The sequence below is a fragment of the Vulpes vulpes genome, chromosome 3 (genome assembly GCF_048418805.1).
Source record: "Vulpes vulpes isolate BD-2025 chromosome 3, VulVul3, whole genome shotgun sequence".
NCBI lineage: Eukaryota > Metazoa > Chordata > Mammalia > Carnivora > Canidae > Vulpes > Vulpes vulpes.
Window position 1 is genome coordinate 15,511,592 of NC_132782.1, and position 25,279 is coordinate 15,536,870.

General features: G+C 33.3%; 1 protein-coding gene across 6 annotated transcripts in view; it reads left to right on the forward strand.

The window, feature by feature from the left end:
* The window catches only part of UBR3 (ubiquitin protein ligase E3 component n-recognin 3), a 226,700-nt gene that overhangs the window by 165,017 nt on the left and 36,404 nt on the right, over positions 1-25,279 (forward strand). For all 6 annotated transcript variants that reach the window (XM_072751893.1, XM_072751891.1, XM_072751894.1 and 3 more), the window contains 2 exons: positions 4,131-4,236; positions 16,750-16,853. In XM_072751893.1, coding sequence (XP_072607994.1) covers positions 4,131-4,236; positions 16,750-16,853 — 210 coding nt within the window. The remainder of the gene's footprint in view (positions 1-4,130; positions 4,237-16,749; positions 16,854-25,279) is intronic.

Consider the following 25,279-nt stretch of genomic DNA (forward strand, 5'->3'; position numbering starts at 1 on the left):
TAATCCAGTTGAGAAATGATGTAGCGGTGGAGTGAAGCAGAAGAGGGTGGATCATAGGAGGTAGAACCTATGGGATTGATAATCAGTTTTCTTTGGAGGGCAAGGATGTTGGATTTGAGTTCCCAAGTATTTTGTTTTGTTTTGCTTGTTGGTTTTGGGTTTTGTTTGTTTGTTTGTTTGTTTGTTTGGTGTTTGTAAGGGCAGTGATATCATTACCCCAAATAGGAACTATAAGAAGAACTGAACTTTGCATCCCAGATAACATTGGGCTATATAATCAGTTTATTTTTGGATATATTGATTTTGTGGTGCCTTTTGAACATTGAAGAGCTAGAGAAATTTGTGAATTGTAAACATAAGTAGACATGGAAGTTAAATTTGTTGAAGTAGTATGTGCAGAATGAGAGGGAAAGAGAACCAAAGAAGGGCTCCTTTTTCTTTCCTTGTGGAGAATGTTACCTTTTAACGTTTAACAGAGGAAGAACACATAAAAGTAACTGAGAAGCAACTAGGGTAGAACCAGGGACGAGTAGTACCAAAAGTTCAGGGGAAGAGAGAGAAGAGACTTAAAAATATATATATTAATATTTTTTGTGGAGTAGTTTTATGTGGAGACCTGATATTTGTAATGCCATAATTTCTGATTTTAATTGTGATATCTCAAGTTTAGAAATATTAAATTTATTATTTGGAATTTATTCTTGCAAACTTTATATATATATATATATATATGCACATATATATATATATGTAAGCACACCTATCTACACACTACAGATATATGCTATTACTATAACTATTATTGCTATATAACAGGCCAGAAAGGTGGTATTATTCCTGTTTTACAGATAATAAAACTAAGGTTTTTTTGTCCAAGAACATATGATCAGTATAGAGCTTGGATTCTTGCCTCCTATACACATGTTGAAATCTAGCACACCTCTAAATAAATTTAGTGATGTTTCTCATTTCTGAAATGCTTTTATAAATGTGGTTCTAGAATTTTAAAACATGTTGTTCCGGAAAAGAAGTTATCTATTTTTTTTTTTTTTTTACTGTTGTTATTCAAGATTTAATAATATGATTTCTTGATATAATTATTTTTCAACTTTTAAAATATCATACAAACAGTTGATATTTTAGATGTTTTTGGGGGTGCCTGGCTGGCTCAGTCGGAAGAGCATGCAACTCTTGATCTTGGGGTTGTGAGCTTGAGCCCCGTGTGGATGTAGAGATTACTTAAAGAAATAAAACTTTAAGAAATGTTTTCCCATTAGTTTTAGTTTTTAACTTTTTGATTATGACATAGGTTCTCCTTATCCTATATCTACTACTGTCAATATTTGTTTTAGTATAAGAAATATTTTTACTGCTAAGTGAGAATTTATTCTTATTGATAGATAGCCCTCAGACTAAATTTTGAAAACATAGAATAAATAATGAAAGGTATTGATTGTTATTTGGCCAATTCTCTGTTTCCTACTGAAGTTACTTGCAATTTCTAGCATTGTTTTTCAAAGATAGATGTACCTCATTAGATATTCTTCAGCTCTAAAGTCAGCAAAAGACTCTTGTTATATATTGTATTAATAACTTTAGAAGATACTTCATGGTTACAGCATCAGTTTTCCATAACAGTGGAAAGGGATGTGTTCGTGTTAGGAAAGGAATTTTGCGTTTTTCTTTCAATCATAAAACCCCCAAGGAGAACGAGAGTGGTAGAAATAGCAAGGAAGTAGCAAATCTTCAACTGTATTCTTAGCTTTTCCAGTAAGTAATAAGGTGATCAGGCAAGGTTATTCTTCCTTTCTTTGGGTCTTTTTCCTCATCTGCAGAAATGAGGACATAGAAGAGATGAAAAAGTTTCCTTCAACGTTTGTATTTCTTTAATTATGGTAGAGGTCAGGAAAATAGATAAATTGCAGCATTTTTTTTCTATGCCACCATAGTTTCAATGCAAAACAAGTTAGTAAAATTGCAACTTATATGCTTTTGATTAAATCAGAAAAACTCCCTGATAATTGACTTTCATCATGAAAGGAAATACTAAAAACAGCTCTTTAATTCATTTAATACCTGTGTAAAAAAATCTAAAACTCTTCACCTTGCAATTTGAGTTAATATTTTTCCATTCAAGGAATTCATGTCGTTTTTTTGTTTTTGTTTTTGTTTTTTAAAAAACACTTTCAGGTTTTAGAGACTTTTGCTATAAATTATGTACTTGGGAGAAACAATCTTTTATGTGGAATTGAATTGAAATAAAATGACCAGTATATCTTTCATCATTTTATTTCTCTGCTGAAAACATTCCTGTTGTCAGTGGTATTAGTTGAACCAGTTTACTGAAAAACTGGAAATCTGGGAAACTTAACTGTTCTCAAAACTGGGGATAACAATATTACCTACCTGGTAGAATTTTTGTGAAAAGTAATTGAGGTAATCTATATTAAATGATTTCAAAATAGCGCTTGACATGTAACAAATACTCAGCTAATGTGGACTATTAGTAGGATGAAGAAATTTTAAGAAAGGCTTTATACTGTACGTTGACTTGCTGCATGAGGTGAAGCAGGTTAAGGTATTTACATTCTATTTGTTATAGAGAGATGAGATTGAAACTTACAGTTATGTCCAGTGTTAAGATTCAGTTCCCCTGCCCACCTCCTATTTTCTCTACCTGCTCCAGAGTGGAATACTTACTTTGTTCATCTTATAGCACTCATATGTCTTACAAAAGCTTCCCAAAACTACAGCTACTACTACTATTACCCCTTCTATTGCTATACGACCCCACACAAAAATCATATTGGTGGATCTTAAATTAATCTAAAATATATTGATTTCTAAGTTAGTTGCCTTGAGAAGTAAAACCTTGTTTTGTTTTGATTATTTTAATTTAGAGAATAAGTGACAATATACTTGTGTTATTTGGCTTTTTTTCTGTCTGATTATAAGAGTTAATTTTAGTCATATGTCAGAAAGTATTATCTGACTTTCTAAAAAATGACTTTTTGAGTCACATATGTTTTTGAATATTTGTGACAGGATAATCTAATCCATTCCTTATCATTTTTGCCACCAAAAAAGGACATGTGATATGAAAGTAAAATTTAGGATTTTCTTCTGAATGACTTAAAAAAAATTTTTTTAAGGTTTTATTTATTTATTCATAGAGACAGAGAGAGAGAGAGAGGCAGAGACATAGGCAGGAGGAGAAGCAGGCTCCATGGAAGGAGCCCGACATGGGACTCGATCCAGGGTCTCCAGGATCATGCCCTGGGCTGCAGGCGGCGCCAAAGCACCGCGCCACCGGGGCTGCCTTGATTTTAAAATTTTAAAGAAAAAGTCTTTTTTCCCCAAATGTCATGAACAGAATTTTGTTGAAAGCTAAGACTTGGGACCAAGCTGGGTGGCTTGGCTCAGGGCGTGATCCCGGGGTACCAGGATCGAGTCCCACATTGAGCTCCCCGCGAGGAGCCTGCTTCTCTCTCTGCTTATGTCTCTGCTTCTCTCTGTGTGTCTCTCATGAATAAATAAATAAAATCTTAAAAAAGAAAAAGTTAAGACTTGTAGATTATTATAGTTTAGACAGAAGAAATGAAAACAGCTGGAATAATTGTTAAGTAATATTGTTTTATTTCAGTTTTTTTCTTCATGTTGAATCAAAAGATAGTGAAGTCACAATTCAGTCTAAAGAGGATACAGGGGAAGATATTACATAAAGAATTTCATCTAACAGTGATTTATGTCGATGTCATTGTCAGTATCACTCAGATTAGAGTATTGATAATAGTAAATCTTCGTTAGGAGATGGCCACAAGAGTGCCAATTGTCAAATCTGATGCATAAAGCCAAGGAAAAGTAGGTCTGTGACAGGAGACGAGGAAGACAAACCATTCCAGTATTAAGATTGAGCATAAGGTTAGTCCAGATTCCAGTAGAAATTATTTGGATATATATTTCAGAATTTACCTTAAAAGAAAGTGTGAAGTAGTTGATACTTAAACTTGGTGAATTATAATTAGGAGGATGGAAAATATTTCCATGTGAATTAGCTAGAAATTTTGTCTGAATTTTGCTCTGGAAGGATTACGTGAACTTTCTAATTACCCTTTTTTCATTTTGTTTAGATCAGCTGTTCCATGTATTAGCCTTGCACATGCGACTTTATAGCATTGATTCTGAGTATAACCCTTGGAGAAAGCTTACGCAATTAGTAGAAGAGGTGAACTCACAGTAAGTATTATTGAGAGATTAAAGTCAATTAAAACTGTTTTTGAGAAACAGGTCAAGTATTAAAATAGTAAAATTCTTTATGAATGTGTGAATTTTCCTTATTAAACACAGAAATATATTAAAAAATAAAAAATGTTTACCATTATACTTTCTGTAAAAATTGCCTAACAATTCATACCATCTGAGAAAATGTTTAAAAGAATCCCATTAATTTTTATGCAGTTAAAAAGTTTGAATGGAGGTGCACAATGGCTGATTGCCCTTCTTTTTATGTCAGAATTGATCAGTGGGTTCAGGTAACCTTAGTCTGATCCCTTTACTGTAAAGTTCCCCATCAGTCACACCCAGTATTGTAACCCCTGATGATTCATTCCTGCCTAAATCTGGTATTTCATTAGATACTTGAAAAGAGTGATTTAAAACAAAACAAAACAAAACAAAACAAAATCTCACTTCTGATTTATTAGCTAGGAATGATTTTTTAATTTATGGGAAAACTTCCCCATATCATCTATTTGGTTACCCTGAAGTATAGTTTGGTAGGATGAATGCTTGATTTTTCCCAGTTTATAAATTTTCAAAGAAATGAATTGATGCTGTAGCAACTTCCAGTGGTGACCAAAAAGTCATGGTTATTTATTTGATGATCTTATCATTTTTATGTATTTGATGTGTTCACTCCATTTTTGCCATTCTTCTTTCCAGTGCAAATTGTCCTACTTTATTATTTTTATTGAAGGATAATTGCATCAAAACTATGCGTATATCATAGACATTCAGTATTTTTGTACGTTACAAAATGATCTCCACCATAAGTCTAGTTACCATCTGCCGCTATACAAAGTTACTGCAATATTGACTATAGTCCCTATGTTGTATATCCCCATGACTTATTTTATAACTAGAAGTTTGTACCTCTTACTCCCCTTCACCTATTTCACCTATCCTCAACTTCTTTCCACTTTAGTAACCATCAGTCTGTTTCCTCTGTGAGTCTATTTCTGTTTTGTTTTGTCCGCTTGCTTGTTTTGTTTTTTAGATTCCAAATAAGTGAGACCATACAGGATTTGTCCATCTGACTTAACTTCACTTAGTGTAATACCTTCTAGGTCCATCCATGTTGTCACAAATGGCATGATTTCATTCTTTTTTTTTTTTTTTTATTTCATTCTTTTTTATGGTTGCGTGTGTGTGTGTGTGTGTGTGTGTGTGTGTACACATATTTGACATCTTTTATCCATTCATCTATCGATGGACACTTAGGTTGCTTCCATGTCTTGCTATTGTAAATAATGCTGCAGTGAACCAGGGGTGCATAAATCTCTTCACTAGTGCTGGCGAGATTGTGGAGAAAAGGGAACCCTTACACATTGCTAGTGTAGCCACTATGGAGGTTCTTCAGAAAATTAAAAATAGAACTACTGCCGTACGATCCAACAATTCTGCTTCTAGGTATTTACCCAAAGAAAGTAAAAACACCAATTCGAAGATGTGTATATTGCTCCCTTTTAGGTTAGTGAGAATCCCTGTGTATTTTTACATGATCCAAGTAGTCTTTGATAATATCCCTGCTTTCTGGCACAATAAGTTAATGTAGGCTTATTTTGTACATTTTGCACTCTCTACCTGGCATCAGCCATTTTTCTGTGTAGTTCCTTTTAATGGGAAATGGTATTTAGAGATCACAATCAGGATGATAAGGGGTATTTATAGCTATTGTATTATCATAATTATTTTTAGGCTTGTAGGCCATTCCAGTGGACAGAGCTAGGATCTCTCTCTCTCTCTCTCTCTCTCTTAAAAAGATTTATTTATTTTTAGAGAGAGAGACAGAGAGCAGACAAGAGGAGAGACAGAGGGGGAGGGAGAATGACAAGCTGACTCTGTACTGAGTGTGGAGCCAGATACACAGGGCTTGATCTCAGCATCAAGATCATGACCTGAGCTGAAATCAAGAGTTGGTCACTTAACCAACTGAGCCACAGATGCCCCAGAAATCAGTCTCTTTCTCTTTCTCTCTTTTTTAGTGAGAAAAAGATCTTTAGTTCTTACTGGTATTTGTAATTCAAATGGAAGATTGCAAAGTTATATTTTATTTCTTAACTTTTTTGTCATGTGCATCTTTTTTCTCTTATTTTGAAAATCTAGGTTCACAATGATACTAACTCTATTATTACTTCCATCACCTACAGTATAACTATAATTATTTTTAAAATGCTATTACTACTGACTCTTAAGTTCTTTTGACCTAGAATATAGGGATATACAGGCAAAATACTGTTTTTAAGTCATTTGAAGTAACTTTTATTCTTGTGTTGTTATGCCATCAACTTGATTTATAGTGAGACTCATTTGCCTCAGTATTTAAAGATTGCCTTTTTCCCCCTTGATTCGTTAACCTTAATTTTATAAAACTTAAATTTTTCCTAATGAAAAACTATGTGATCAATTCAGAGACCTCTATCTTACATTCATGCCTGTTTGCATTTCTTTTAGGGAACTTTTTATCTGTTGCCCACTTCTAAACATTGAGTTTTTAGTCTTTTTCCTCTTCATTTAAAAAACATGTTTATGGATTATAGATATTAGCCCTTTGTATTATAAGTTGCAAATATATTTCATTAGATTGTCAAATGTGTTTTTACTTTATGATTTTTTGCCATCCAGTTTTTAAAATATATTAATCTTTTCAATTATTAATTCTGCCATTTGACTTACCTTCACTCAGGTCTTACCCCACTCCCTGATTATAAGGAAATTCACTTAGGTTTTCTTTTCCTATCCCTTTTTTTAATTGAGATACAATTGATGTACATTATGTTAGTTTCAGGTATAATGAAACTAATTACAACATAATGATATATTTGTATATGTTGTGAAATGATCACCATAGTATGTCTAGTTAACATCCGTCACTGCACATAATTACAAACCTTTTTCTAATGATGAAAATTTTTAAGATTTATTCTCTTAGCAATTTTTAAAAAAGATTTATTTATTTATTCATGAGAGACACACAGAGGCAGAGGGAGAAGCAGGGAGCCCCATGAGGTTCTTGATCCCAGATCCCAGGATCACGCCTTGAGCCAAAGGCAGACACTCAACCACTGAGCCACCCAGGTGTCCCTCTCTTAGCAACTTCTAAATTTACAACACACTATTATTAACTATAGTCACCATGCCATACACTATACCCCCATGACTTATTTATTTTAACCTGGAAGTTGATACTATTTGACTACCTTCACCCATTTTGCTCACTTACCATCGACCATCTTTGACAACCACCAATTTGTTCTTTGTATCTGTGAGTTCATTTCTTAAAAAATATTCCACCTGTAAGTGAAGTCATATGATATTCGTCTTTCTTTGTCTGATTTATTTCACTTAGCGTAATGCCCTCAGGGTCCATCCTTATTGTCAGAATGATAGGGTTTCCTTCTTTTTATGGCTGAATAATATTCCTCCGTGTGTGTGTGTGTGTGTGTGTGTGTGATATTTGCATTATCCATTCATCCATTGATTGATACTTAGATTGGTTTCCATGTCTTGGTGATTGTAAATAATGCTGTAGTGAACATGAGGGTGCATATATTTTTTTGAGTTAGTCTTATTTCCTTTTGATAAATATCCAGAAGTGGAATTGCTGGATCATTTGGTAGTTGTATTTTTAACTTTTTGAGGAACCTCCATACTATTTGCTATAATGGCTGTACTAGTTTACCTTTCCACCAACAGTGCACAAAGGTTCCTTTTCTCCACATTCTTGTCAATACCTAGTTTTTCTTTTTGATAATAGCCATGTTAACAGTAGTGAAGTTATATCTCATTGTGGTTTTGATTTGCATTTCCCTGATGATTAGTGATGCTGAACACCTTTTTAATACCTGCGGGTCATCTATGTCTTCTTTGGGAGAATGTCTGTTCAGATCCTCTGCCCATTTTTTAATTGACTTGGTTTTTTTGCTATTGAGTTGTATGAATTCCTTGTATATTTTGGATATTTACCTCTTATCAGATGTACGATTCTTCTAATACATCTATGACTTCAGTTTTTACATTTAGATCTCTATTTGGAATTTATCATATCTGATAGAGAAATGGATCCAATTTTATTTTTTTCCATATAGCTACCAGATGTTTATTGCTTTGCCTCCCCTACAATAGTATATTAAAAAAAAAAAAAAAAACTATCAAAAAAAAAAAAAGGAAAGGAAAGAAAGGTGAGAAAACACTTTGTTTTCTGGTGTGGAAAGATCTGCATCAAAGTACAATGTTAAGAGATAAATACAGGAGAAAAAAATGTGTACATTATGCCACTACTTGTATAACCAAGTAGGGCTCAGAAAATTCATTTGTATTTGCTTATTAAAGCAAACCAGACCCATACATGGCTGGATAGTGAATTTATAGCAAGCATAAATGGCACCAAGGAACAGTAAGGGAAGCATAGACTTTATAATAAATAATGCTGGGTTAATTGGATAGTTTTATGAGAAGTAATTAATATTGACCCCTATCTTCATACAGAAGCTACTCACATGTTGCCCATTGTTTCAGAAATGTCCTAGAAATGTAAATGCAGTGCACAGAAAATTCAAGATTGTGCTTGAGTTTATTATAATTTAATGAATTCATAAACTATAAAAATGAGATCAAATATGAGGGGGAAAAATCAGGTGTCATATCTCTTTAATTTCCTTTAATCTAAAATTGCTCCCAACTTTTTCTTTGTCTTTCATGACATTGACTTTTTTTTTTTTTTAAAGAGTTCAGGCCAATTATTTTGTAGAATCCTTCAATTAATTTCTGTTCAGTAGTTCTTATGGTTAGATTCAGGTTATGAACTTTTGGCAGAAATACCACAGAAGTAATCTTTTTAGTGTATCATATTAGGAGGTACAAGCTGTTGATTTGTGTTGTTATTGACGATAATGACTCTGATCACTTGATTAATGTGGTATCTGCCGGGTTTTGCCACTGTAAAGTTACTGTTTTGTCCTTTGTAATTAGTAATTACCTTTTTTTTCTGGAGAGATACTTTGAGGTTATGAATATGTTTTGTGTGTATGTTTTGTGTTTATAGACAAAATTAGCAAGCTATGAGTATTTTGTATGTTATGGCTAAGGAAAGTCACTTTTCTTGACAGTCGCTAGTAATTTTCTTTTCTAGATAGACCTGCATACTCAAGGGCAGTAATGGTGTGCAAGTAAAGTATCAGAAGACCTAATTCTGAGTCTAAAGATGTTTGGCAATCCAAAGATTTCCTAAGTGTAGTATTGATGAATTAAAAGTTTTAAAGACTAGACATAGGTACTGTGCTTTCAATAATACTTTTTGTCAGATGTGTTCTTATCAACCTCTAAGATTTAATATCCACTAGGTTAGTTAGTAAATGCTATGAAAACTTATCCAGTGATTATTTTATGCTAGATATTTTGGTGTTTTGCATATATATAATCTCATTTAATCATCACCATAATTGTATATACTAGGTACCATTGTTATCCCATGTTTTACAGATGAAGAACCTGAGGTTTAGAAAATTAATTGGGGTGCCTGTGTGGCTCAGTTGGTTAAGCATCCGACTTTTTTTTTTTTTTTTTTTTTAAGATTTTATTTATTTTTTCATGAGAGACACACAGAGAGAGGCAGAGACACAGGCAGGGGGAGAAGCAGGCTCCATGCAGGGAGCCTGATGTGGGACTTGATCCCGGGACTCCAGGATCACGCCCTGGGCCGAAGGCAGGTGCTAAACCGCTGAGCCACCCAGGGATCCCCAGCATCCTACTCTTGATCTCAACTCAGGTCTTGATCTCAAGTTCATGACTTCAGGCTCCACACTGGGCTGCACTCTGGGTATGGAGTCTAGGAAAGAAAGGAAAGAAAAAAGAAAAAAGAAAAGAAAAGAAAAGAAAAAAAGAAAGGAGGGAAGGAGGGAAGGGAAGGAAGGGAAGGAAGGAAGGAGAAAGAAGAAAAGAAAGAAAGGAAGGAAAGAAAGAAAGAAAGAGGAAGGAAGGAAGGAAGGAAGGAAGAAAAGGAAGAAAAGAAAAGGAAGAAAAGGAAGAAAAAAGGAAGAAAAGGAAGAAAAAAGAAAGAAATTAACATGGTTTTTAGGTGCACACAACTGTTAAGGAATAGAGTTGGCATTTGAATCCGCATCTTTCTGATTCAAGGGCCTAAGTTCTTAACTATTACTCTTTGTTTCCTTTCTTTGTAGTAAGAGATCTGAGCAATTTCTGAAAAATGTGGTTGATTTTTTCCCTCCTATATTTGTTCTCATTTTATGGTTCCTTAATAGAATGTAGAATGAACTATTAATTTATAATATTATAGTTTGTTATAATATGACATTGTGTTTATTAGCTATAAGATTTTTTAATATTCTATTTTCTCACTTTTAATACTTTCCCAACATAAAATTTTACGTCTAATGATATGGGTTTCTCATATATACTTTTCCCTATAACCCTCTTGAAAGTTATTTTTTCATTTCCTTTTAACCTCATTGTGTTGATAATTACTTTGGTTTTTAAAAAAAAATGGAAAATCAAGGTATTAACTCTAACCCACCTGTTTCTTCTTATCCATAGAGTTAATAGTGATATACAGTTTCTATAATTTGGATTTTAAAGATTATTTTAAAACTTTAAGAAATAGAAACAATTATTTTAAGATTTTCTTGTATTTTAAAATATTAAACATTAAAAGGATAGTTATCACAATGATGGCATTAAACCCCACACTCAGAATTTTTGGTTTTCTTTCTACAATGACGTATATTCATTCATTCACTCATTCATTCTGATTATGTGCCTGCTGTGTGCCAGCAAAAATCCATTTCTGTGTCTTCAGAATGATTGTTGTTGTCTTAGCAGGCTACAAACTCCAGGCTATTATTATTTTTGTAATTTTTTTCTGATTATAAAAATTACATTTATTTTACAGTGTTTGGAATGTGCAAAAATGGTGAGAAAAAATGAAAGAATCTAAAATCTTATAACCCATGTTATATATATAGTTTATTACAATTTAATGAATTCATGAAATATAAAAATGAGATCAGATATGAGGGGGGAAATCAGTCCTGTTTTCTGGGAATTCTTCTAACATTGGTAGCATTGGAGACATTTATTTCCAGTTTCTTTTTTTCTTTAGATATATTACGAATTTTAAAGTATCATTTGAATCATGCTGTTTTAGAATCTGCTTTTTAAAATTAACACAAAACAACCAAATTCCCACATCATTAAAAATTCTTTGACATACCTAGTTTATTTATTCTTTCCTATTGTTAATCTTTTAACTTGTTTCTTCTTTTCTACCATAACATCAGATGATATGTTAAGCCATTCTTGACATGTCAGATATAATCCCAGAACTCTAGAATAACATGAAAGTATATAATATTTTATGTTTTTAGTCATTTATTTGATACTCACTGCGTGTCAGGCACTGTGTTACATATCACAGCACTGCTTTTTAGAAAGATTGTACCTATATAAGCTTTCACTGGCAATGTCGAGATGTTTCCATTTCTGTTAATCTTGGGTATTATCACTTTAAAAACATATTTTGAGCTAGTTTGATAGATTAAAAAAATGGGATCTCAAAGTAATAGAAATTTGTTTAATTTCTGGTAGAGTTAACTTCGTATAAATATTTCACGTTTATTAGCTATTTGTATACATTCTTTGTGAATTATATGTTGAGAACATCAGTCCATTTTTCTGTTGGCATCTTATTTTTAAAAAATTATTACAAAATAGATGAATGTATAGAAGGGAAGGAAAAACAAAATAAGATGAAAATAGGGAGACAAACAGTAAGAGATGCTGAGCTCTAACAAACAGGGTTGTTGGAGGGGAAGTGAGTGGGGAGAAGAGGTAATTAGGTGATGGGCATTAAGGAGGGCACTTGATGTACTGAGCACTGGGTGTTATATACAACTGATGAATCACTAAATTCTACACCTGAAACTAAAAAATACAAAATCTGTTAACTAAGTTGAATTTAAATAAAGAATTAAAAAATTATCTCAGTGATTCTTTACAGCTTAAAATAGTAAACCTTATTTTTCCATAGACTTTGAAACATTTTTTCCAAAATATGTTTTGCCTTTTGATTTTGTATTACTTTTCTTGATATATTAAGGTTTTAAAATTTCATGTAGCCAAACCAATCATGCCTTACATTTCTTATTTTTTCTGGTTACTTTCATACTTAGAGTACCTGCCTCGCCTATCCAAGTTCTAGTGTTTACCTTTATAACCTGTATTGCAATGTGTTTCTTGTCTTAGAGTGTGCAATACCTATTGATACATTCTTTGTAGAATTTTCTTATGGGATGATTTTTTTTTAAATCTTGGCATTTATTTTCATCAGTAGTAATGGGTGAAGATTTAAAATTTATTTTCAAGTAACTAGCTAATTTTTTAGAAATTTTACATCCCATTTATTATATACTAAATGTACATTATGGTCCTGATTAAGGACTTTACATTGTTCTATTGACCTGCAAGCTTATTTGTGATAGAACTATTCTGGTTTACTTACTGAGGAGCTATGTTATGTGTATGTCTCTGGTTAGATTAGGCTTTTCTCATTTCTTCTATCTCCTTGCCCCTGTCCTGTCCCATCCCATCCCCTACTTCCCAATTTTTGTTTACTGTTCTCACCTGCATATTCTTCCAGATGATCTTTAGAACCATTTTCTAAGTCCTTTCCTTCACTTGTGATTTTGATTAGAATTATTTTAAACTCATAAATTAATGTTGGGAAAATAGGTATCTTTGTAGTAGACAGTTTCCTCAATTAAGAACATTCCCCATTTTTAAAAAAGCAATTATTTAGCCCAGTGTAGGGCTTGAACTCATGACCCAGAGATCAGCAGTCGCATGTTCTACCAACTGATCCAGCCAGGTACCCCAGAACATTCTCGCTTGATTTATTTATTTATTTATTTATTTATTTATTTATTTATTTATTTATTTATTATTTATGAATGATAGTCACAGAGAGAGAGAGAGAGAGAGAGAGAGAGAGAGGCAGAGACACAGGCAGAGGGAGAAGCAGGCTCCATGCACCGGGAGTCCGATGTGGGATTCAATCCCGGGTCCCCAGGATCGCGCCCTGGGCCAAAGGCAGGCGCCAAACCACTGCGCCACCCAGGGATCCCCCATTCTCGTTTTTTTTAAATTCATTTTTGTATCATTGTAGTTTTGAAACATCTCTTAATTATACATTCTCAATTTAATATATAAAGATTGCTGAATTTTTATCAAGTATATATGATAGAGGATGTAATCTGAAGTATAGTTTTCTATGCATGTGAAGATTTAGACTGATTTTAAATAATATTTGAAGGTCACTGCAATAATAATAATAAGCAATTAAGTAATAACAAAAGGTAATTAACCTCTAAATTTGAGAAAGATTGCTTCTATTATAAAAAAATTATTGACACATAACATAATAAAATAAATGAGAATCTAGACTTATATTTGCCCTTTAAACTTTCCAGTTGCTTATAATATCCCTATTTTAATATTTAACTTACTCATTTGGAGATACTTTTATTTTCTGTATCTAAAAGCTCTGTAATTTGTTAGTCTTTAGATCATGACAGAAGAAGTTCTCAAGCCTCTTTGGTTTTTGTCCAGTAAAATGTATCTTTGCATAGGACTGAGATTGGCCTAGCATATAAAATTCCTTTGAATTCTGAGTGTGAGTCTTTTGTTAGTTAGATTTAATGCAGCAGTTTGATAATCCAAAATCATTTTTATTCTAAATAACTTTTAACAGACCTGTTTCTTACCACTTTCTTTTTTATCCATAGGACAGTAAGGATTTTTCAGTGTATTTTCCTCTTTAGGAACAGATTTTATCCTCTGCATATTTCCTTTTGAGTCATTTTGTTCATTTCACTAAAGAACTGTGATAAAACCACAGAAATACAAATAGTGGGATTTATAGACCCTAATCTCATCAAGTTTGTAATTTACTATTATGTTTCTTCCCTCAGTGCATTTTATCTCTATGCTCAGGAGTCTTAGCTCTCTAGTTTTTGTCTCTTTGCTGCCTGTTTGTCCATCCATCCGCCATCCGTCCATCCATTCATTTTTCATTTTTTTATTTATTCAGCTGGCTTTTATTAACTTTTAATCTAGGCATCAGGGAAATTATGGTAAACAAGAGATAGTTCCTATAGAAAGTTTTTTTTTTTTTTTCCAGGGCACTTAACAATATAGAGGATGAATTGGGAGAACATATAATTGGGGGATATGGAATAGTGAGAAGGCAGTGGCCATAGAGATGACAAGAATAAAGATAGTTGGGGATCCCTGGGTGGCGCAGTGGTTTGGCGCTTGCCTTTGGCCCAGGGCGCGATCCTGGAGACCCGGGATCGAATCCCACATCAGGCTCCCGGTGCATGGAGCCTGCTTCTCCCTCTGCCTATGTCTCTGCCTTTCTCTCTGTCTCTCTGTGACTATCATAAATAAATAAAAATTAAAAAAAAATTTTTAGAATAAAGATAGTTGTTAGGACTTACTGACAATTAAATATGGAGTGAGTTAGAGAAGATAGGTTCAGGAAATCCCCAAGATCCTACCTTATTTATTTATTATATTTTTATTGTGTGTATATTATATTCAGACATTGTGCTAAATGCTAGAGGATATAATAAATAAGCCACATCAAGACTAAGAACATAGAAGGGAGAGTACGTTGGTTATGGGTAGGGGGGTTTGTTTGTGTGGAATTGAATAGAATGATCTTGAATTCAGTTTCAGGCATGCTCAGGTCGAGCTGCCCATTAGATGTACAAGTGGAGAGAGTAAATATTCAGATAGTCCTAGCCAAAGATACAGACTTGAGAGTCATCAGTGTATAGTTGGAGATTGGAGTCATGGATTAGGAGGTCTTTCAAAAAGAGTCCTTTATATTAAAAGAGAGTGGGAATTGAGCCTTGGGAAATAGCGCCATTTTTAGGTTAGTCAAAGGAGGAAGAAATTGTCCAAAATACTAGCATAATCAGGGACACCTGGGTGGCTCAGTTGATAGTCTGTCTGCCTTGGGCTCGAATCCACATCGGGCTCCCTACAGGGAGCCTGCTTCTCCCTCTGCCAGGGTTTCTGTGTCTCTCATGAATGAATAAATAAAATCTCAAAAAAAAAAAAAAAATCTAGAGTAATCAGAGATTACTGATCTCCCAGGGAACCTGGGAGAGTGTTTCACAAAAGCCAAGAGAAGTTTCCAGACAAAAGTGTTCAACTGTATGCAGAATTAAAGGTCAATGAAATAAGGATTGAAAAATGCCTACTAGAGTTTGTAAATAGGAGATCATTGTTGGCCATGTGGAAACCATTCGGCAGGCGGGAGGAGGGAGTGAATTTAAATAATAGGTGGACAAATGATGAGACCCCTAATTTTTTTAAAAAAGGAACTTTGGGCTTGTATAAAAGAGAGACTGGAGAGACAAATAGTAGGTTTCATAGCATTAATGGAAAGTTAGCTTTGGAGAGGGAGACAAGTAAATTAAAGGGATATTTATAGAGAATGGAGACACTTAAAGAACTGACTTCCTCTGGCAATTAGAAGCTTCAGAACAGCAGGCATTCATTTATTCACCATTGTGTCCAGTGCCTGACATATTGTAAATAATCAATATTTGTTGGTAAAAGAGTTGAACAACTTTTGTTCATCCTAAATCTAGACTGAATTATACTTTCAAAATTTAGACAATTCTAGAATTGTCTAATTAAGACAATTAAGATTTGATTGTGTTTTCTTATAATAAAAATTAAACCTGTGATCAAAAAATGTGTCCTTCTACACGGTTTTAAAAATTCTTATAAATCTGGAATGAGATCTGCTTTAGAATATATTTTGTTTCTCATAGTACTACACATTCCTAAGGTTTACTACTTTGTCTTTTATAGTGTTTTAGGTTCTGCTTTGGCTATCATTATCTTTTTTTGAAACCTTGAAAATGTTAAAGATTTAAAAAAAATTTTTATGATAGTCATAAAATTGAAATAACAAAAATGTAAATCATACCTTTTCAATATAACTTGTTTGTGAATTATACCTGTTCTTTTTAAATAATGTGAACATTTATTCTGTAGTGCAAAGTCTGTGATAGCAAGTATCCTATATCTACTCCATTTATAGTGAAACTAATCCTCTAAATTCCAGTTAATCCTTCATTTGATTTCTGTAATCAATCAAGAGATCAGAAAGACTCATAATCAAGTTAATGTATCCCACTTGTTTATTTAAGAAGATCTAATAAATTCTCCATGTAATTTATTCATATTAGGCAGAATCAAGAGAATATATGAATACAAAAGATTATATTTTTAAGCAAAAAATATGGCCCTTTTTCTTTTGAGATTTCTCAGTTGTTTATAAAAGTTTGATTTCTGTTCCATAGACATATATGTGAAATATGAAATGAATTAGAAAAGATATATATTATCATCTAAAGTGATTATGTGTTTTTCTTTTAGGCAGGGAAATGAAGAACAACAGCCTGAGGTCCCAATTCTTTATCATGATGTTACATCCCTTTTGCTTATCCAGATCTTAATGATGCCACAACCCTTACGCAAAGGTATGTCTTTATAATTCCGATTCTTAGATTATATAGTATACATAATACTCTAAAAATTGTGGGGACAAATATTTAGTCTGTTGGAAGTGTTTTGAAGTCAATGCTTTTATTATTATTTTTATTAAGTAGTAAATAGTAATCATATATCTAAAAGATGACAATGAAATAAAGGACTTTTTTTCATTTATGGGTCTGTTCTTTTCAGCTGTTTAGTCAATAATAAGGTAAAGGGGAAATCACTCTGAAAACCCTCATTTTAAAAAAATTTAAAGTGATAATACAAAATATGAAAAAAAAGAGCAAACTGTGAGCCTTAATGCCTCAACCTTATATGTATAAATATTTTATATAGTAGTAATCGTAGAGTTATTCAAAATGTGATATCCCATCATTTTTAGAGTTAATATACTATTTTGATATTAACAGCCTAAATACTATGATAATAATAGCATTAATGATACATTTGCAGTGTTTTAATTATTGTTCCATAGTCAGTAGTTTTCATTTAAAGACATTTAAAATATTCTGTTAAATAATTAACTATTCTCTGGGACAACTGGGTGGCTCAGTCAGTTAAGCATCTGCCTTTGGCTCAGGTCATGAGCCCATGGTCCTGGGATCGAGCCCCACATCAGGCTGCCTGCTCAGTAGAGAGCCTGTTCCTCTTCCTGCTCTTTCCCTTTCTTGTGCTCTCTCTCTCTCTGTCAAATAAGTAAAATCTAAAAAAAATTTAGTCATTCTCTTTTGGTGAAAAGTTTTGTTTTTGTGTTGTTAAGAATTACTTGAAAGAACATCTGTAAATGTATAAAGGCCTTATTACTGGAGATGATATCTTTTGCGTGTACTTCAACTTGATCTTTGATAAAATTTTTTACTTAAGGGTATGAAGTGATCATTTATCTAACATAAACAAATTGATATTTTATGCAAATTATTATATTTTCTGAGGAGTTAAATATCATTAATAAACAAGCATAATATTTTATACTTGAACTGTGAATTTTGGATTTTTTTTTAAGTTTTTATTTTAATCACCTAGTGTTCATCAAGGCAAATCCACTCCTTAATCCCCATCATCTATTTCATCCATAACCCACCAACCTCCCCTCTGGTAGCCATCAGTGTGTTGTTCTCTATAGTTAAGAGTCTGTTTCTTGGTTTGCCTCTCTCTCTGTTCCTTTTGCTTATTTGTTTTGTTTCTTCAATTTTACACATGAATGAAATCATGTGATATTTGTCTTCCTTTGACTGAGCATAATACTCTCTAGCTCCATCTATGTCATTATGGATGGCAAAATTTCATTCTTTTTATATATATACATATATACATATATATGCACATATATGTATTTATACACACACATATATATCACATCTTTATCTGTTCATCAATCGATGGATACTTGGTCTGATTCTGTATCTTGGCTATTGTAAATAATGCTGTTATAAATATAGGGGTGCATGTATCCCTTTGAATTAGAATTTTGTATTCTTTGGATAAGTATCCAGTAGTGCGATTGCTGGATCATAGGGTTGTTCTATTTTTAACTTTTTGAGGAAGCTCCATACTGTTTTCCACAGTGGCTGCACCAGTTTTCATTCCCACTAACAGTGCAAGAAGGTTCCTTTTTCTCCAGATTCATTCTAACACTTGTTTCATGTGTTTTTGATATTAGCCATTCTGGCAGGTGTGAGGTAACATCTCATTATAGTTTTGATTTGCGTTTCCCTGATATTGAGTAAGCGTCTTTTCATGTGTTTGTTGGCTATCTGGAAGTCTTCTTTGGGAAAATGTTGATTCATGTCTTTTTTAATTGGATTATTTGCCTTTTGGGTGTTGAGTTGTATAAATTCTTTATAGATTTTGGATTTGGATCCTTTATTCAGGTTTGTCCTTTGCAATAGCTTCTCCTGTTCTATAGGTTGTCTTTCAGTTTAGTTGATTCTTTCCTTTGCTGTGCAGGAGGTTTATATTGATGATGTCCAAATAGTTTATTTTTGCTTTTGTTTCTCTTGCCTCAGGAGACGTGTAGAAAGAAATTGCTTTGGCTGATGTCAAAGAAGTTACTGCCTGTGTTCTCTTCTAGAATTTTTATGGTTTCAGGTCTCACATTTAGGACTTTAATCCATTTTGAATTTATTTTTGTGTATGGTGTAAGAAAGTAGTCCAGTTTCATTCTTTTGCATGTTGCTGTCCAATTTTCCCAATACCATTTGTTGAAGAGGCTGTCTTTTTTCTATTAAATATTCTCTCCTGCTTTGTCAAAGATTAACTGATCATATAATTGTGGGTTCATTTTTGGGTTTTCTGTTTTGTTCTGTTGATCTAAGTGTTTTTGTGCCAGTATCATACTGTTTGAATACTATAGCTTTGTAATATAACCTGAAATCTGGAATTGTGATGCTTCCACCTTTGCTTTTCCTTTTCAAGATTGCTTTGACTATTTGGGATCTTTTGTAGTTCCATACAAATGCTGTTGGCATTTTGATAGAGATGCATTAAATGTGTAGATTGCCTTCGGTAGTATGGATATTTAACAATATTTATTCTTCAAATCCATAAGCGTGAACTATCTTTCCATTTCTTTGTGTCATCTTCAATTTCTTTGATTAGTGTTTACATTTTCAGAGTACAGGTCTTTCACTTCTTTGGTTAGAGTTATTCCGAGGTATCTTACTATTTTTGGTGCAGTTATAAATGGGATTATTTTTTTAAATTATCTTTCTGCTGCTTCATTATTGATATATAGAGATGCCACAAAATAATTCCACAGATTTCTGAACACTGATTTTGTATCCTCAGACTTTACTGAATTCATTTATCAATTCTAGAAGTTCTTTGGTGAAATCTCTCAGGTTTTCTATATATAATATCATGTCATCTGCAAATAGTGAAAGTTGTACTTCTTCCTTACTGATATGAATGCCTTTTATTTCTTTCTGTTGTCTGATTGCTGAGGCCCTAGTACTATGTTGAATACAAGTGGTGAAGGTGGACATCTTTGTCTTGTTTCTGACCTTAGAGGAAAGGCTCTCAGTTTTTCCCCATTGAGGATGATATTAGCTGTGGGTTTTTCATTGAGGGCCTTTATTATGTTCCCTTTGAACCTATGTTATTGAGGGTTTTTATCATGAATAGATGCCACTTGATTGTGGTGAATGATTTTTTTAATGCATTGTTGGATTTGGTTTGCTGATGTTTTCTTGAGGATTTTTGTATCTATATTCATCAGAGATATTAGCCTGTAGGAGTTTTTGGTGTGGTTTTTTATTTGTATTTATTTTTATTTTTATTATTATTTTTTTTTGTGGTGGTATCTTTATCTGGTTTTGGTATCAGGGTAATGGTGGCCTCATTGAATGAATTTGGAAGCCATGTGGTCCTTTACTTGTTTGTTGTGAGTTTTTTGATAACTGATTCAGTTTCTTTGCTGGTAATCAGTCTGTTCAAAATTTGTTTCTTCCTGTTTCAGTTTTTGTAGGTTATATACTTCTACGAATTTATCCATTTCTTTTAGGTTGTCTAGTTTTGTTGGCATATAGCTTTTCATAGTATTCTCTTAAAATTGTACTTCTGTGATATTGGTTCACTAGTGATTTTATTTAGTTGAGTCCTTTCGCTTTTTTTCTTGATAAAGTTTGGCTAGAGGTTAATCAATTTTACTGATTTTTTTTTTCCAGTGATCCAGTCCGGTTTTTATTGATCTGTTCTATTGGATTTTTTTTTTTAGTTTCATTTATTTCTGTTTAATCTTTTTTTTTTTTTTAAGATTTTATTTATTTATTCACAAGAGACACACACAGAGAGAGAGAGAGAGAGAGAGAGAGAGGCAGAGACACAGGCAGAGAGAGAAGCAGGCTCCATGCAGGGAGCCCGACATGGGACTCGATCCCGGGACTCCAGGATCACGGCCTGGGCCGAAGGCAGGCGCTAAACCGCTGAGCCACCCAGGGATCCCTATTTCTGTTTAATCTTTATTGTTTCTTTCCTTGTGCTGGTTTTAGGTTTTGCTTATTGTTCTTTTTGTAGCTTCTTTAGGTGTAAGGTTAGATTGTTTATTTGAGATGTTTTTCTTGCCTCTTGAGATAGGCCTATATTGTTATAAGGTTCCCTTGTAGAAACACTTTGCGGTGTCCATAGTTTTTGAACCATTGTGTTTTCATTTTCATTTGTGTCCATGTTCTTTTTAATTTCTTCTTTTATTTCCTGGTTGATGCATTCATTGTTTAGTAGCATGTTATATAACCTCCATGTGTTTGTGGGCTTTCCAGGTTTTTTCTTGTGGTTGACATGTAATTTCATAGCATTGTATCAGAAAAGATGCATGCTATGACTTTGATCTTTTTGAATTTGTTGAGGCTTGTTTTGTGGCCTAATATGTGATCGATTTTGGAGAATGTCCCATATGCACTTGAATATTATTCTGTTGTTTTAGAATGAAATGTTCTGAGTATATTTGCTAAATCCATCTGGTAATTTTGGATTGTTTTTAAAGATCAAATTTATGAAACATAAAGTTCACAGGGTGCCTGGGTGGCTCAGTTGGTTATTGACTCTTAATTTTGGCTCAGATTATGATCTCAGGATCCTGGGATTGAGCTCTGCATTGGGCTCCACACACAGCATCGAGTCTGCTGCATTTTCTCTCTCCTCCCTCTGCCCGTCCCCCAGCTTGTATGTGCTCTTTCTCTCTCAAGTAAATCGTTTTTTTTAAATTCATAAAATTCACCTTTCTAACAATTTTAAAGTGTATAAATGCAGTACATTCATCACTATGTTGTGCAACCATCACTGTTATCTAAATCCAGAACATTTTCATCAGCCCAGAGGAAACTTTGTATCCATTAAGAAATCACTCCTATTTCCTTCTTTCCCCACCCCTTAGGAAACCACTAATCTGCTTGATTTCTCTATGGATTTGCCTGTACTAGATATTCCATATTAATAAAATTATATAATATGTGGCATTTTGTGTCCAGCTGCCTTCACTGAATATTTTCAGGGTTCATCCATGTTGTAGTATGTGTTGTACTTCATTTCTCTTCATGGCTCAGTAATATTTCATTGTAGGGCTATGCCACATTTTGTTTATCCAGTCATCATTTGATAGACATTTCAGTTGTTTTTACCACTTGGCTCTTATGAGTAGTGCTACTGTTATATTTGTGTACAGTTTTTGTTTGAATACCTGTACATAGCCAAAAGTGGGTTTGCTGGGTCATGGCCATTCTGTTTAACTTCTTGAGGAACTGCCAAATTTCAGATATTTTTGAATGCTACTTTTTTGAGGTTTGGCTATCTATATGAATTTCATTATTTATTTTACAGACTTTACAAAATATACTTGTTAAATAGCCTTATTGAATTTCATCTCTTCAAAATTAGTTATAAGCTGTCTAGGTTTTCTGTGTTACTTTGGTTAGTTTTTTTATTTTAGGGAAATAGTTGCTTTGGAGTTAGGTTGATTTGCCCTGACTGTGCTCTTGTAATTATACTAGTAATACTACATTTTGAAATGTAAACAATTTTATTTTGTTTTATAAAGTCTTCAAAATAAGGATGCCTGGGTAGCTCAGATGGTTAAGCATCTACCTTTGGCACAGGTCATGATCTTCAGCTCCTAGGATCGAGCCCCATGTTTGGCTCCTGGCTCCATAGGAGCCTGCTTCTCCCTCTCCCTCTGCCTCTCCCTCTCCTCCTGCTCCTGCTCTCTCTCTCTGTATCACTCTGTCTCAAATGAGTAAATAAAATCTTTAAAAAAAATTAAAAATTTTTTCAAAATAGATTTTTTATTTTTTAAAGATATTATATTTAAATATACATTTTATGTATGTGCATAATTATTACATAAACCTTTGAAAAGCTAAAATGAAGGAAACTTGATATATAGAAATAAACTGATTTCCATAATTAATGTTTATCTAAATTGAAAATAGTTCAGTTAAGGGATCCCTGGGTGGTGCAGCGGTTTGGCGCCTGCCTTTGGCCCAGGGCGCGATCCTGGAGACTCGGGATCGAATCTCATGTCGGGCTCCCAGTGCATGGAGCCTGCTTCTCCCTCTGCCTGTGTCTCTGCCTCTCTCTCTCTCTGTGTGCCTATCATAAATAAATAAAAATTAAAAAAAAAAAAAAAGAAAGTTCAGTTAATTGTAAAGGACCTACTGTATTAGTGTCTGAGAGCTGTAACTGGTGCATTTCCCTTATCATGAGATGACAATTGTTAGCACTAGCCCTCAATAGAAAGTGAAATTAATGCCAAAAGAGGATGTAATATATTGAATTAATTGAACATGGTAAATTACATTCAGTGGAAACATATTCTAAATTTGTTTACCAAAATTTGAGTCAAGAACATTGATCTACTTAATAATAGCTAGATGAATAGAATAGATTCAGGAAAACATCTATGTAAATATTTATAATACTGTTAGTAACTGTATCTTAATATTGTTAAAGAAGTGTTTGGTGGACAAATTTAATCAATAGATGCTTGTTTAGTATTTAGTTGTAAAAGTCATTACCTGATTTAGTTCAAGAAATATTTAATGAGGGATGCCTGGGTAGCTCAGCAGTTAAGCGTCTGCGTTCAGCTCAGAGCGTGATCCTGGAGTCCTGGGATCGAGTCCCACATCGGACTCCCTGCATGGAACCTGCTTCTCCCTCTATGTAGGTCTCTGCCTCTCTCTCTCTCTCTCTCTCTCTCTCTCTCTCTGTCTCTCATGAATAATAAATAGAATATTTAAAAAGAAACAAAAAAAATTTAATGAGTACCTGCTAATGTGCCAGGTTGCTGTACTTCTTTGCATAGCATGGATATGCAAAGATGAATAAAACATGGACTTTACTTTTGGAGAACCAGAGAGCTAAGTATTTAGTCATTAACTTTAGTTAGAATTGCTTTTAAAAATATATTTTTTAAAACTTCATAATAATTCAAGGTTGATTATCTGCACTGTTTTTATAATACAGCTTCAAAGATATTAGATATGTTGCTCACTGTCATTGTAGTCATAAATTCCTCTTAGAATTTAGGGCCAGAAAAAAATTTGCCATTCTTTGTTAATTTTTTTTAGTTTGTCACTCATTGAGAACTAAATAGAGACCTTTATTTGAATTTTATGTATAACCGGATACAGACCTTTATTTAATTGCTAGGAAGTTTGGAGCCTCATAATAGTAAGTTACTTGAATTTTTTTTAGATAGTTTTTTTTTTTTTTTGAAGATGGGAAGTTGTAGAGTAGGAGAGGTAGAGTTGTTAATATAATTTTTCTTTTGTACTCCCTGTTGACATAGGGTTAACAAGCAGTGATCTTTATTGTATTTGTGTTTTTTATATAATAATATGTATTCATGTACCTCTTTAGTTACTGGTTGTTACTAGAAGAAAGGAAAGTGAGGAAATATTACTGTTTGTATGTGCTAGAATGTTAAATGATCCCACAATTTTATCTTGAAAATAGGTGATGCAGAAACTTACCTTTAGCTTTGTAGTGTTTAGCACCGTGTTCAGGTTAAAAGACTTTTTTTTACACCAGTTGTCTCTTCAGAAGCTTGAGTTAATATATTAAAGACATGTGCTTATTTTCCTTTTATCTCTTTTCATGTCCTTTTATCTTCTCCATTATTATACCCATTATACCATTGGCCTCTAAAAAATAAGCTTAAAAGTAACTTATGTTGCTATTTTCAGGTATTCTTGCTTAGTTCCTTTATAACTTAGGATCAGGTTTGGCTGTATGTAACAGAGGAGAAACCCCAAATGACACAGTAGCTTAACTAAGACAGGTTTATTTTTATTTTTTCATGTAGAAGGAAGTCTGAAGGTAGGCAGCTCAGGTCTTTCAACTTCACAACACTCCAGTTGTATGATGTGACTCTCATCTTTGTTATTTTAAGGAAGTTGCAGCAGTTGCTATCATCAGGGTTTTGTTTAATAAGGCAGCAGTATGGAAAGTTGAGGGAAGAACTTTATCCTCTTGAAAGGTTCCACACAAAACTTACCTTACATATCTTTGGCTAAAGTTTTCCTTCTTTTTGAACCCCTGGGATTTAAAACATAAAACTATTATCTTTTTTTAGGAAGGGTCAGTTACTCAGATTTCGATCATGTTGTTCATTCCCATGATAGTTATTGAGGAGTATCATAATTCTGTTTAATCATGCCTTACAGGTTAGAGACTCCAGGATTCGGTGGGACATCTAGTACTAGTGATTATACACCATCTTCTGCATCCAGCATCCAGAGATAGAAGGTTGTTTATTATTTCCCATTCACTTTAAGAAAGAAGTATTTCAGTCTTGCTTTGTTACAAACCAAGGCTGTGTAAAAATAAACTGTTTATTTTAGAATAATTCAACCATATATAACAATACAGAGCAGAGTTTAGTGAACCTCCATGTACCCACCAATTAGCAATTCATGGC